General features: G+C 22.6%; 4 protein-coding genes across 4 annotated transcripts; 2 read left to right on the top strand and 2 right to left on the bottom strand.

Annotated features, from left to right (window-relative positions):
* Positions 1 to 1,881: 1,881 nt before the first annotated feature.
* On the top strand, positions 1,882 to 5,187 carry PVVCY_1304180 (conserved Plasmodium protein, unknown function; the record flags this gene model as incomplete). The annotated part of the gene is made up of 1 exon (XM_008624090.1): positions 1,882 to 5,187. One exon carries the CDS (start codon positions 1,882 to 1,884, stop codon positions 5,185 to 5,187), a length of 3,306 nt encoding a protein of 1,101 aa, XP_008622312.1.
* Positions 5,188 to 5,334: 147 nt separating this feature from the next.
* Positions 5,335 to 6,240, bottom strand: PVVCY_1304170 (protein BCP1, putative; the record flags this gene model as incomplete). The annotated part of the gene is made up of 1 exon (XM_008624089.1): positions 5,335 to 6,240. One exon carries the CDS (start codon positions 6,238 to 6,240, stop codon positions 5,335 to 5,337), a length of 906 nt encoding a protein of 301 aa, XP_008622311.1.
* A 693-nt stretch (positions 6,241 to 6,933) lies between these two features.
* On the top strand, positions 6,934 to 9,822 carry PVVCY_1304160 (vacuolar protein sorting-associated protein 52, putative; the record flags this gene model as incomplete). The annotated part of the gene is made up of 1 exon (XM_008624088.2): positions 6,934 to 9,822. One exon carries the CDS (start codon positions 6,934 to 6,936, stop codon positions 9,820 to 9,822), a length of 2,889 nt encoding a protein of 962 aa, XP_008622310.1.
* Positions 9,823 to 10,754: 932 nt separating this feature from the next.
* On the bottom strand, positions 10,755 to 11,864 carry PVVCY_1304150 (glideosome associated protein with multiple membrane spans 1, putative; the record flags this gene model as incomplete). The annotated part of the gene is made up of 3 exons (XM_008624087.1): positions 10,755 to 11,284; positions 11,396 to 11,457; positions 11,551 to 11,864. The coding sequence occupies 3 exons, from the start codon at positions 11,862 to 11,864 to the stop codon at positions 10,755 to 10,757; spliced, it is 906 nt and encodes a 301-aa protein (XP_008622309.1).
* Positions 11,865 to 12,471: the final 607 nt, after the last annotated feature.

Raw genomic sequence — 12,471 nt, 5'->3', positions numbered from 1 at the left:
TATGCTCATAAGTTGTATATATAATACGTGTATTCGCCACTTGTTATTAGTGTATTATCTTTTATTTTATATCCCTTATCAATAATATTATTAATTGTGGGCTATTATATATGTATATCATTCTTATATTATAAAATTTTAAGGATACATATAAAAAGTGTACTATGCATAATGGATTAAAATGGTAAATATAGTTAATAGCATATTTTTTGAAATGTTCTTAATTTAAATATTCACAAAATATTTTTAATACTAAACTTTCCCTTATATAATACATGCATAATAACAAAAGGCTTAGATTTATTTTTCCCTTACAGTTTGTTTATATAAATAAGTATGGAATTATCAAGCAAAGCAACTAAAATATGTATACCTAGCATATGTCTATGAATATACACACACATACTAAAATATTCCTTACTTCCCATGAGATGAAAAAACCGATACATTTTAATAAAAAGTTTATTGTTTAGTTTCCATATTTTATAAGTGCATATATTATGTGGACTTACCAATATATATTATTTTTCCCCTTTTCAACCTTAGCTCATTTTACATAATTTTTTAAATAAAAAAATAAAGAATAGTTACAATATTATGTATTTTAAAAAATATTTCTTAATCCATTTATTTCCTTTCTCATTCTTATAAATAATATCATTTTTCAAATGGAAAAAAAAAAATAATATAGTCTTGTATTTACCAACATATTATATACCCATGCCTTTACCAACATTATAAAGGACAACAAAATATGTTATGTCTTTTGTGAATAGGCTTACTTTAAATATACAACTTTTAAGACTTTTTTATTTTTATAAATTTAATGAATATATACAATAACCCATTAATGTGTAAAAATATTATGTTATAAAAAAATACATGTTTTTGTAAGTAATTTTGTATATTTTTATTTTTTTATTTAAAAAAGGAGAAAAAAAAATACTATTAAAAATTTATATGAACTTACATTGGTGTAACTCATAACAAACAATATGTATACCTCCTTAATCATATATAGAAATTAAAGAAAATTAAAAAATGTTAAGAAATTTTATAGGAATAAAAAAATAGTAAAATAGTATGATTAATTAAAGAAAGATAAATATTTATTAGTTTCCCTAAAAGTTGCAATGCATTATTTGTTTGGTCTTTCTTACTTATTTGCTGTTTTATTTATCGCAAAAGGATTATATCAAAATTTAGCATAAACAGCTAAACATATAAATACTTATGTACATTCACATTTTAGAATAAAACATGACAACATTCTTTATACTTGAAAAATAAGTAAATAAAATTGTAAAAATATTTCAAAAAATTATGAAAAAGTATAATAATTATCCAACTATATGCTATCAAATAAATTTACTCAACCTAACTAAAGAACAATTAAATAAAATTAAAATATTTGTTAATATATAAAAAATCATTTTTTTTTTTACTCTCTTTTAATAAATTATTATTTTACAATATGATATATAAACAATAATATGAACAAAATTCAACATCATTTTATTTACTATTATAGAATAATCCAAATAAGTTTCTCTTTTTTTTTTTTCTCTCTCTCTCTCTTTATTGTTTTGATGTTTTTTTAAATTTGATTTAACTTTCACTATCACAAATAAATATACATATATGACCAAAGTATGAATATACATATTTTATGGCTATAAATTTTATTTTACAAAAAATTGATAGAACAAATAATTTTTTTTTGTTTTTCATTTTTAAGTAATACATTTTATTTCTACTGTTTTGGTTGTATGGACATAATCATAAACATAGAATATATGTTATGTGTCAAATATAAAAAGATGAATATACAAACTGATTTTAGATAATATGTTTTAATTGTATTAATAGAACGTAATTAAGATGAGCAATTTTTTGATACAAATTTCAGGGGATAATGAAAAGGTACATAAGGAAGTTGCAAAAATATTTTCTGAACAATTTTTAGAACAGAATGGAAATTTAAATAATAAAAAAGATAAATATATATTAACAGAAAAATATGTAGATACATTTTTAATCCCTCATTTATATAAACAAAATAGTTACAATGATTTTTATTCCGTTAAATGTGAATTTGATATCCCTATGGAAAATTTAAATGAACAAAGTTCAACCAATGAATATACACCATCAAATAAAATAAATATAAACTTATATGGATCTCAAATATATTTTGAAAATGTAGAACATGTAGAAAATGAAACTCGATATAAATCAGACAAAATAAATAATACAACTTCCACTATTAAAGAATACAAAATAAAGAATAAAAATGTGTTGTTATTACATGGATTTTTTAATTATAGAGACTGTATACAAAATGACAAATTTGAAAAAGGAGAGAATAACTGTATAAAGGGTTTATATAATTATATTAAAAATGATGATAACACAAAAAGTAATATTAAAGATTGTCTAAAAAATATTGAAGGAAGTTTTGTTTTAATTTATATTGAATGTGAAAAGGATAACCAAATAAATATATATTTTTTTAATGATCAATTTGGTATGAAATCATTTATTTATTTTTATGAGCAAACAAGTATAATATTAACAAATATGTATCCCCCTTTTATACATTATAATTTCAACTATACTAACATAAAAACAAATGAATATATATTTAATGATAGCTCTATAAATGATCATGTAAATTTAGTACAAAGTAATAATCTCTCACCACATGATAAAGAAGACGACTCTTTAGATTTATACAAAACACATGACAAACAAAACATACCAATAAATAATAAAATCGGTATTAATATTACACCATATTATATATATAAAATTTCTTTTCATAAACAATGTGAAGTTTTATTTGAAAAAATTAAAAAAGACAATTGTATATATACAGAAGATTATCAATGGAAAGACGAGCAAATATCATTAAAAAAAAACTTTGAAAATATAATAGGTTTTTTTAAAAAAAATTCATTTCTTTTTTCAAATATAAATCATGAATTAGAAATATCCCAATTAAATAATATCATTGAAATATTATGTGATCAAATAAAAACAAATCAACAAAATGATGAAACTTTTCAACATATATTAGCAGAAATAAAATTAAACAATATTTTTATTAATCTATATTTAAAGTTATTAAGTTCTATTGTTAAGAGAAAGATACAAATTTTTTTCAACTCGAACATTTTTCAAAAAAAGGATAATAAAAATAAGTCATGTATTTGTCAAAACAATGTAGAATCTTCTTTTTCAAATAAATCTATTTCCATTTTATTTTCAGGAAGTGTAGATTCTATGTTATTGTCTATAATTACTATACATAATTTTTTTAGTATATATAAAAATGGATATATAGAATTGATTAATGTTTGTTTTGATGAAAATGCAATAGATAGATATACATGTTTAATCTCTTATGAGCAAATAAATAAAATGTTTCCGACACTTGATATTAGATTATTATTAATAGATGTACAACCAAATGATCTGATAAAATATGAAAAAGTTATTTATTATATTATGTCTCCAAATCATTCTATTATGGATTATAATATATCATCTGCTTTATTTTTTTCAAGTATAAAAAATGGCTATATTTTATCTCCTAACTTTTTTAATACCCCTGATTGGGAATCTATAAAAAAAAAAGTTTTACCTTTTCTTAATATAAGCACAGAAAAGGATAACATACAAAATGTCAAAACACAAAAAGAAAATTCTGATATAACAAATGTAAATATCAACATGGTTGAAAGTAAAACTTCTAGCAAATGTAGTGTCTGTGAATTTCGGATGAACCCCAATTGTATTCATAAATCCTGTGCAATATGCTGTCGAAAGCTGAGGTATATATATTATAAGGAATATATTTCAAAAAAAAATGAAAATGCTAAAGAAACGGACAAGATTGACATTACAATTTCAGGTGAAAATCTTTCCCAATCTAGTCATGACATACAATCTCGTCATGGCATGTACCAAATGCATACGGACTCTAAAACGGGAAAAGATATTATTTATTTGCTCGTAAAAAAAAAGAAAGTATTAATAAATTTTGATATATATTATAATTGTATGGCACATAAAGAAAAACTATATAACTATCAAGAAATAGACAACTTGTTTATTAATTTTGCAAAAGAGTTGAAAGAAAACAATTTAACAAATAATAGTGATAAAAAAGAGAATGCCAATCAAGATCTGTGCCCAAGTGACGATATTGTAAACACTTTTATACAAAAAGAAAAATCAAATTTAAATTTGAATAATAAAAATAGTGAAGAACAAATACGAAATTTATTATGTAGAAAAACTAAAACAGAAAAAAAAAATAATAATGACAAAATATATTTAAATAATGATATAAAACAAGAAGACGAAGAAGAAAGTTTAAATTACTTGAGTAGAGAGTTGTATAGAAAATGTAATGGGCTAACTTTGTCAAAAGAAGAAATCAAATGCTGCTGTAAACGTAGGATGCTTATAATTGGAAGTGGAGCTGATGAATTGTATGGGGGGTACTACAGACAAAATAATCAAGTTAGACAAGATGGAAAATTAAAAAAAAATAATCATAAGCTAAATGAAATGACAAAGGATATAAAAAGATTATGGATTAGAAATTTATATAGAGATGATCGAATAATTACATATGCAAATAATTGTGAGCAATATGTTTTTTATCCTTATTTAGATATAAATTTAATAAATTTTTTATTTTCAATTCCATTTCAAAATGTTGTAAAACCAATAAGTATTACAAACTTATGTAAAAATCAAAATAACAGTTTAATGTTTTCACAAACTAATGAAAAATTAATAAATAGTGATAAAAACAAAATTGAAATAAAATTTGATTATTTATCAAGTAATCTAGATGAACATTATAAATTATATACAACTATAAATAATTATAAAATTAGTAAATGGATTTTAAGGATGTCTATATTTTTTTTAAAATTTAAAAATGTTATTTTTTTTAAAAAAAAAGCTATTCAATTTGGATCAAAAGCAAAACATATTTCAAAATATATGGAAGAATATATTTTATCAACAATTCATAAAGATCCTTCTTTACTTAGTATATACGAACAAAATAAAGAAGCCCAATATAATAGAGAAAAAAAAAAAGAAAAAAAAAAAGGTGACACTCAGTACACATTACTTTGTATTGGCAACATACCAATAGCAAAGTAAATAAATATTCAAATATTTTTTAGCAGACCCCCTTCAAATTTGTAATTGCATAAAATGGTGTTTGCAATCTTTGAAATGGGAAACAAACTTGTTGATTTCTAAAATGCAAATGGCAAAACAAAACAGTCAAAAATGATAGTGTAAAGATCAAACCGAGTTTTGTAGCTCTTCTGAAACTTGTTGATATTTTGAATATGGTATGATAAAAAGTATAACAAACTCTTTATAATTTGTTTCTTTATTTTTTTCATTTTCGATTTCATAAAACTTTTTAATATTATTATTATTCCACATGATGTAATACAACTTATGTTTAAAAAAATGTTCTTCTTCAAAATTAAAAAAAATAATTTGATCAGGGTTATTTACATTTTTATAAGCTTTAGTATAAAATAAAATATAATCAAAAAAATAAAATTTTTTTTCACTATAATCTAAATCTTCAATACCTTGAGACCATATTATATCTTCATCTAAATTTTTATGTATTAATGGAACTAAACGTATAGGACAATTTATTATTCTACTACCAATTAATAATCCAATATTTATGTCTTTTTTTTCGATCAACATTTTAAGTTGTTTACGATTTTCTTCAAACTCTGTATTTTTATTTATTTTTTCAATTTTATTTATAAAAAATTCTTTTAAATTTGTTAATTCAGTATATTGATTTAAGTTTATAATGGTTGCAAAACTAATTAAGTTTTCATATTCCTTTTCATTTGCTATACATACAAACTTTCCAATATTTTGTTGTTCACATATTATATGTGCTAATTCTTCAAAGCATTTTATACTATTAAATAGTTCTGAATTTTTTAATAATATTTTTATATTATCTTTATATATTTCATCTGGATCTATCAAATCGAAATTAACAACTAGTTCATCATTTTGATCACTATCACTATATGTTTCATTATTCTTTTTTGTTTTCAAATTTTTTTTTTTTTTTTTTTTTTCTCCTTCTTTCTTTAATTTATTTATTGTTGGATTGTGAACCTTTTTATTCTCATCCTTTGTCTTCCCCTTTTCACCTGCATCCTCCATTTTGTTTATCTACCTTCACCAAAGCATGTAAAGTAAGAAGTGAAAGAATATGGAAGTAAAAAAAAAAAAACTGAACAGATTGAAAGGCTTGCTATCTACTACCCAGGCAGTACTGCTTGAAATGTGATGTAAACTTTCCAGAATTGTTTTGTAAATTTTGCAAGCATTTGAAAAGTTTGAAAAATTTACAAAACTTACAAAGCTTGCAAAATAACTACCTTCACTACGTACTCAAATTAATTTTAAAAAATTATCTCTACTTTTTTGTAAATATCTAAATTGTTTTAATAAATATGAAAAAATATTATTTTGCTATTTCTCATTTTTTTATTATTTTTTTTCAACCTTTGCAGAATGCTCACTTAATTTTTTTTTTTTTTTTTTTTTAATTTGGATTTATAAGGCACGAAAAGTTTGAAGCATAAAAAAGTGTCATTTTTTCGTTTCTCTTGCTTTTATTTCTTACTTTTTATTTCTTACTTTTTATTTCTTACTTTTTATTTCTTACTTTTTATTTCCTCACTTTTTACTTCTTCCTTTTTATTTCCTCACTTTTTACTTCTTCCTTTTTATTTTCCATCACAAACCGCGCATGATGAAATAACAAACTGGGGAGTGATAAGGAAAATATTCATAACTTGCTTGTACATTCATAATAGCATATTTGTTGTAGTGATACTATATTGTAAAAGGATGGACTATGAGGAAGTGAGCCGGCTTGTAAAAAAGTTCGAGGATGACCCACAAGTTTTGAAGGCATATGAACAGATTTACGAGCAGAACAACTGTAATTTTTATCGTAAAATAAAAGTTGAAGATATTGAAGAAGGAGAAATTTTAAATAAACAAAATGATGGAATTAAAAATGATAAACTTAAAGATTTTGAAAAAAATACAAATCAAAACTTTTATGTGTATACAGAAAAAATATTAAAAAAACTTGTTAAAGAAAATGAAGAGATAAATAAAACTTTTGACCAAATACAAAAATGTAATAATACATATAATGATGTAGATATATTATTAAGTAAATATAAAAATAATATAAAAACTATTTCAAACGATATAAAAAATATAGAAAATTTAACAAACAGTATGGATGATAAAATTCAAAATCGAAAAAAAATTCTAGAACTATTAAATGTGTATATTAAAATTATTTTAGTAACACCACAATTAATTAATGATATAACTAATAATGAAATAGATGATACATTCATTAATAATATTCATGTTTTAAATAAAAAAATTGAAAATTGTAGACATTGTTTATATGATTTATATCCTAGTATTAATTCCTCTTACACAGAATTAGAAAAACTTAAATCGAAAGCCATTAATAAAATTTATACTTTTTTTCTCTCCAAATTAAATAATATAATAAATAAAAAAAATACTATATATACTGTTCAACAACAATTAATTAAATTTTATATACTTAACACTTTTTTATATAACAACAGCAAAAATGCATATACATACATAATAAAGGAATACATTACTATTTTAAATAAAACATACTACAACTTATTCCAAGCATATATTTCTAACTTTTCTGATAAACAAATTCACTTTGATAATCATACGACAATAGGAAAATGCTCACCACCACACTTTCAAAATATTACAAATACAAACTTAGAAAATGAAAACAATTCTGTTACAACTTCGAATGTGTCACCTTACAATTATGTAGAACCAAACAAAGTTATTGATCAAAAAATTGTTGAAAAAAATGGTCTGCAAAACCCTGAACAAAGCGATGCTACTGGGTTACTTGTGTCTGGTCTTACAGGCATTGGGCAAGTAGGAAGTTCAAGTATCATTCTTGCAAAAAATAAAATGATGGATATGTTTGGATTTAGTTCTAAAAATAAAAATATAAGTGATAAAAAAGAAAATATATTTTTACTGAATAATAGGCATCATGTTTTAAATGATATAAAGGATGTATTTTTAAAAAATGTAAACAAAGATGAACAAAAAGAAAGTGACAAACATAAAGAAGTACCAACAATTTCTATTCCTAACAATGCAATATACAATTTCGAACATATTTATAAATTAATAAATAAATTATTTATAGATACTGGAACAAGTGAATATTTATTTATTTTAAAATTTTTTAAAAATTATGAAAATATTGATTTTTTATTTTTAGAAATATATTCCAAAACAATATCAGTATGTTTTAATTATTTTATTAATTTTATAAATACAACATTTGATTTTATTTCTCTTTTTCTTATTTATATAATTAATATATATAATGCATACATAATAAGGAATAGACAAATACTATCTTTATATGAATTTGTAGAAAAAATGCAAAACATTGTTTGGAATAAGTTACATTATATTATAAATGAAAATTATAAATCTATCATTATTACTTCGAAGTTAGACAAATATCAACCTCAAAATAAAAAAACAGTATATGACCTACTATATCGGGGCAAACATAATGCACCCCCTACACCCACTGACAAAAATATACTTCCTATAAATTCATCTGAGGAAAAGTATGTACAAAAAAATGAAGAGAAACAAGTTGAAGAATATCCAAATTGTCAAAATGAAATAAAAACAAAAGATATCATTAAAGAAGCTAATCCAATTCAATTTGCTGACAAATCTAATGTTGAACTAAAAAATGATGACATACATAATAATAAAGAAATGCAAGATATATCACCAAACAAAACAACAGACATGTTTAGTCCATCGGTTCTAACTCATAATAAACCTGATGTACATTCTGTTACAAAATCATTTTCTGATTTTTATTCATCTTTAATTATTTTAAATGAACTGGCATATAAATACGAGTTTAGGTATAGAGAGAAATGCTCGGAGGAAAAACAAGAAAGTCAAGACAAAGCACAAAAGGATGAACCAAACGAAGTAGACAACATACACAATGAATTAACAAAGAAATATGCACATTTAAATAATTTCATTTCAAATTTTGAAAATATAATCATAAATGTTTTGTTAAATATGTCCAATAATTTCCAAAATAAAAATGATAAATTATTATTTCTTATAAATAATTATTATCATATTATAATAGTTTTAAAAAATAACAAAATTAATGAAGAAAAAATAAACCCTTTTGAAAAACTTATCGAAAAAGATATATCTTCCTACATCGATTTACAACTAAATAAATATATTAAGAATATAATTTTTTTTGTTTCTAAGCATGAGGAAATTATTGAAAATGGTAAAGAGAAAAATAATACAAGCAATGATAATACTACTAATATATTATCACAGGTAGATACTCAATTAATGGAAAGTACTGCCTTATGTTTTACTAATGAATGGAAGCAATTGCTTAAAAATGTAGAACAAGAAATTTTAAAATCCTTTTTAAATCGTGTTAATTCAATAAATATATTGAAAATGCTAAATACAAAAATACTTTTATATTTTACACGCTACCATCAACTAATTAAAAAAATTTTTGAAAATTTAGAAATCCCAGTATATGTACAAAATTTGCCATCCATTGATATAATACTTACACAAATAAAAAAAAATTCAAAACATTTAGACAATGAAGAGGAAAATATATAACTACAACAAAGACCTTATTTTAAGACAACCCATAATTGGTAACCAATGCACATGCTCATAAATATGTACACGCTCATAAATATGTAAATATTTCCTACTAATTGATAAGTGTCTCCTTCAACTTTTATAAAAGTCTATCTCCATTTTACAATTTGCACTAACATAACAACTGATGTTATTTATTTTTTTGTTTTATTTTTTGTATATTTTATATTTCCACACTTGTGGTCCCCTTTTCCCTTTTTAACAATGAATTAATTTAAATTAAATTATAACTAGTGAAGTGTTAAAATTTATGAAAAATTTAATAGAAAAATAGCGCGCACACAAAAAAAGGGAAAAAAAAAATTTAAATGTCATGAAAAACTACAAATTATTAAATGTAAAATTATCGATATAAATATGTGAATAACCCCAAACAAATATGTACACACACACACATAAATAAATATGTGTATTATTAACTGTAAGGGGTATATATTATCTTCATATATTTTATATATATATACATAAACACACATAACAATAAACTATCTCTATATCAAACAATTAAGATTGTTTTGTTTCTTCAATCTATATAGTTACATATACTTTGTATATGCAAACAAGAATAACATTTTAGTTTATATATTTTTCTATCGCTTCTTTTTCTTATTATTACTAGACCTATATTTTACATTGCAATTTTTTTTCCATAATATAAATAACTTTTACTTTTTCCCATTTTTTTTTAAACATTTTCGAAATATAATTACATAAAAAAAAACATGTATGCTTGTGCATATTGAAATTTTTTTTGTTCCTCCTTTTAATATAATAAGATTTCATATTTATTTACACTCATATATATATGGGTGGTGTAGTATATGAAACAAACTGATAGTTTAGTAATGATTAAAAATATGAGCATTTCCTTTTGGACAATTTAAAAATTATTTACAGGTTGTTGCATTTTCAGTTGATGCTTCAATGTCTAGTTCTCCATTTGCTGTTACAACAGCTGGACCATAATATGCCATAGCATTTCTTGATTTGTAATATTCATTTCTCATTGCACTTTGTGTTAATTTTACATCATATCTGTGACTTATTGGCTCAAATAAAATTCCCCATATTGAGCTAGCTATAAGACTTACACCCAAAAATACACAATAAAACCAATCTAAAGACTCAAACATTGCAGAATTATATAATGTTAAAGCTAATACTTCAACAAAAGAAGTTGCTATAAAACACATTCCACATAACCATCCCCAAGCTTCTCCTGCTCCTTCAGAGTGATATACTTCCAAAAAGAAACATCCAGATCCATATAAAAATAAACAAAATGCATCAATCAATCTTGAACTGAAATATAAAATCCATGAAGAACCGGCACCAATCTTCTCTTCCATCCAGGGGTCATCAAAATAGTATGAAGATGCCATTAAGCATATTAAAGACAAACTCCATGATACGGTTCCTGCAAATATAAGTAAATTATTCAAATGTGTGTGCAAATCAAATAAGAGTAATCAAATACCATATGAACAAATAAACTGAATAAACAAGTCCATTTTTTATATGTACATACCCATAGATGTTGCTTGCAATAAAAACTTGGTTCCTGCTCTGTAACCTCTTGATTGTTTAATACTGCAAAAGTAAAGAAAAAGAAAAATATATGATATCGCTATAGAAATATATCAAACAAATCCTATGCAGTGGGACATGAATGCTTGGCCATACCTGCTATCATCTTCGGTCAATTGTAAGAAGGACATAATGAGAAGAGTTCCTAATAAAAACCCTCCTATGCTCAAAAACACTAAAGGCATTGGTGCATTTCCAACAGTTCCTGGTAGTGCTCTTAAAAAGTTTAAAATGCCTAATGGGTTTTTTCCTAAAAGTGTTATGGAACAAACTAGTAAAGTATACGAAATAAATTGGATTAAAAATCCAACACGTAAATTAAAATTCATAAAAAAATCCCAAAATGGCTCAAATTGTGGCCCTCGGCCTTCGGGGGCTTCACCAGGACGAACAACATAAGTAAAAAACATTTTTCACAAAAATCAATAATTTAAAAGTAGTCAAAAAAAAATTATATTTTTTTTTATTTTTTAAAATTATGATATGTATAACTAAGAAAATATATACTAATAAAATATAAAATCGTAATATAATATATATTTATTTATTGGATAGACAAAAAAATGATAAATTAAAACATTGAATTTATTTTATTTAGGACATATTTAAATACACACACATGGATATATATAAAATATTATCTAAATAAAATGTTTCGTTTTCTTAAATATACACAAAAATAACATGTGTTATATTTCACTAATTATTATTTTTTTTTTTTATTAAAATTTTACAAAATTGTATATGTGTGTATTTTAATACTATTATTGTATGTATACCTAAATATATAATAAAGTTATATATTACGCAAATTCTTTTATTAACTGTTTTTTTTTTTACTGATATTTAAATATTTTAAAACAGAAGAATATTAAATTAGAAATTGAAACATTGTTGTATACTATATGGGAAATTACATGTACACACCATATTGTTAGTTAGTCAATTTTTATTTTTTTTATTTCATGTGCATATTTTTATTTTATTTTTTTTTTTATATGCATATAATATATGTAC

The sequence above is a fragment of the Plasmodium vinckei genome (assembly GCF_900681995.1).
Source record: "Plasmodium vinckei vinckei genome assembly, chromosome: PVVCY_13".
Classification (NCBI taxonomy): Eukaryota; Apicomplexa; class Aconoidasida; order Haemosporida; family Plasmodiidae; genus Plasmodium; species Plasmodium vinckei.
This window is presented reverse-complemented; position numbering and strand designations above follow the sequence as displayed.